Genomic DNA, 951 nt, shown 5'->3' on the forward strand with positions numbered 1-951 from the left:
GGTGATCAAAGAAGTGAAGCTGGGAGTACTATGTGAGTTGGTCTCGGTTTTGGTGATCAAGGACGTGTACCTGGGAGTGCTGTATGAGGTGGTCTCGGTGGTGGTGATTGCAGAAGTGAAGCTGGGAGTACTGGGTGAGGTGGTGTCGGTGGTGGTGATTGAAGAAGTGAAGGTGGGAATACTGTGTGAAGTGTTCTCTGTGGTGGTGAGCGAAGAAGTAAAGCTGGGAGTACTGTGGGAGGTGGTCTCGGTCGTGGTGATTGAAGAAGTGTAGCTGGGTGTACAGTGTGAGGTGGTCTCGGTGGTGGTGATTGAAGAAGTGAAGCTGGGAGTACTGTTTAATGTGGTCTCGGTGATGGTGATCAAAGAAGTGAAGCTCGGAGTACTGTGTGAGGAGGTCTCTGTGGTGGTGATCGAAGAAGTGAAGCTGGGAGTACTATGTGAGGTGCTCTCGGTTTTGGTGATCAAGGACGTGTACCTGGGACTGCTGTGTGAGGTGGTCTCGGTGGTGGTGATTGAAGAAGTGAAACTGGGAGTACTGGGTAGGGTGGTGTCGGTGGTGGTGATTGAAGAAGTGAAGCTGGGAGTACTGTGTGAAGTGGTCTCTGTGGTGGTGATCAAAGAAGTAAAGCTGGGAGTACTGTGGGAGGTGGTCTCGGTCGTGGCGATTGAAGAAGTGTAGCTGGGTGTACAGTGTGAGGTGGTCTCGGTGATGGTGATCAAAGAAGTGAAGCTGGGAGTACTGTGTGAGGAGGTCTCATTGGTGGTGATCAAAGAAGTGAAGCTGGGAGTACTGTGGGATGTGGTCTCGGTGGTGGTGATCAAAGAAGTGAAGGTGGGAGTACTGAGTGAGGTAGTCTCGGTGGTGGTGAAAAAAGAAGTGAAGCTGGGAGTACTCTGTGAGATGGTTTCGGTGGTGGTGATCGAAGAAGTGAAGCTGGGAGTGCTCTG

At 51.5% G+C, this 951-nt stretch overlaps 1 protein-coding gene across 1 annotated transcript in view; it reads right to left on the reverse strand.

The window, feature by feature from the left end:
• The window catches only part of LOC105543740 (mucin-3A-like), a 27277-nt gene that overhangs the window by 6514 nt on the left and 19812 nt on the right, over nt 1-951 (reverse strand). Inside the window, exon 4 of the mRNA XM_011985818.1 lies at nt 336-847. Coding sequence (XP_011841208.1) covers nt 336-847 — 512 coding nt within the window. The remainder of the gene's footprint in view (nt 1-335; nt 848-951) is intronic.

This window comes from Mandrillus leucophaeus, unplaced genomic scaffold, assembly GCF_000951045.1.
Source record: "Mandrillus leucophaeus isolate KB7577 unplaced genomic scaffold, Mleu.le_1.0 Scaffold29, whole genome shotgun sequence".
Lineage (NCBI taxonomy): Eukaryota > Metazoa > Chordata > Mammalia > Primates > Cercopithecidae > Mandrillus > Mandrillus leucophaeus.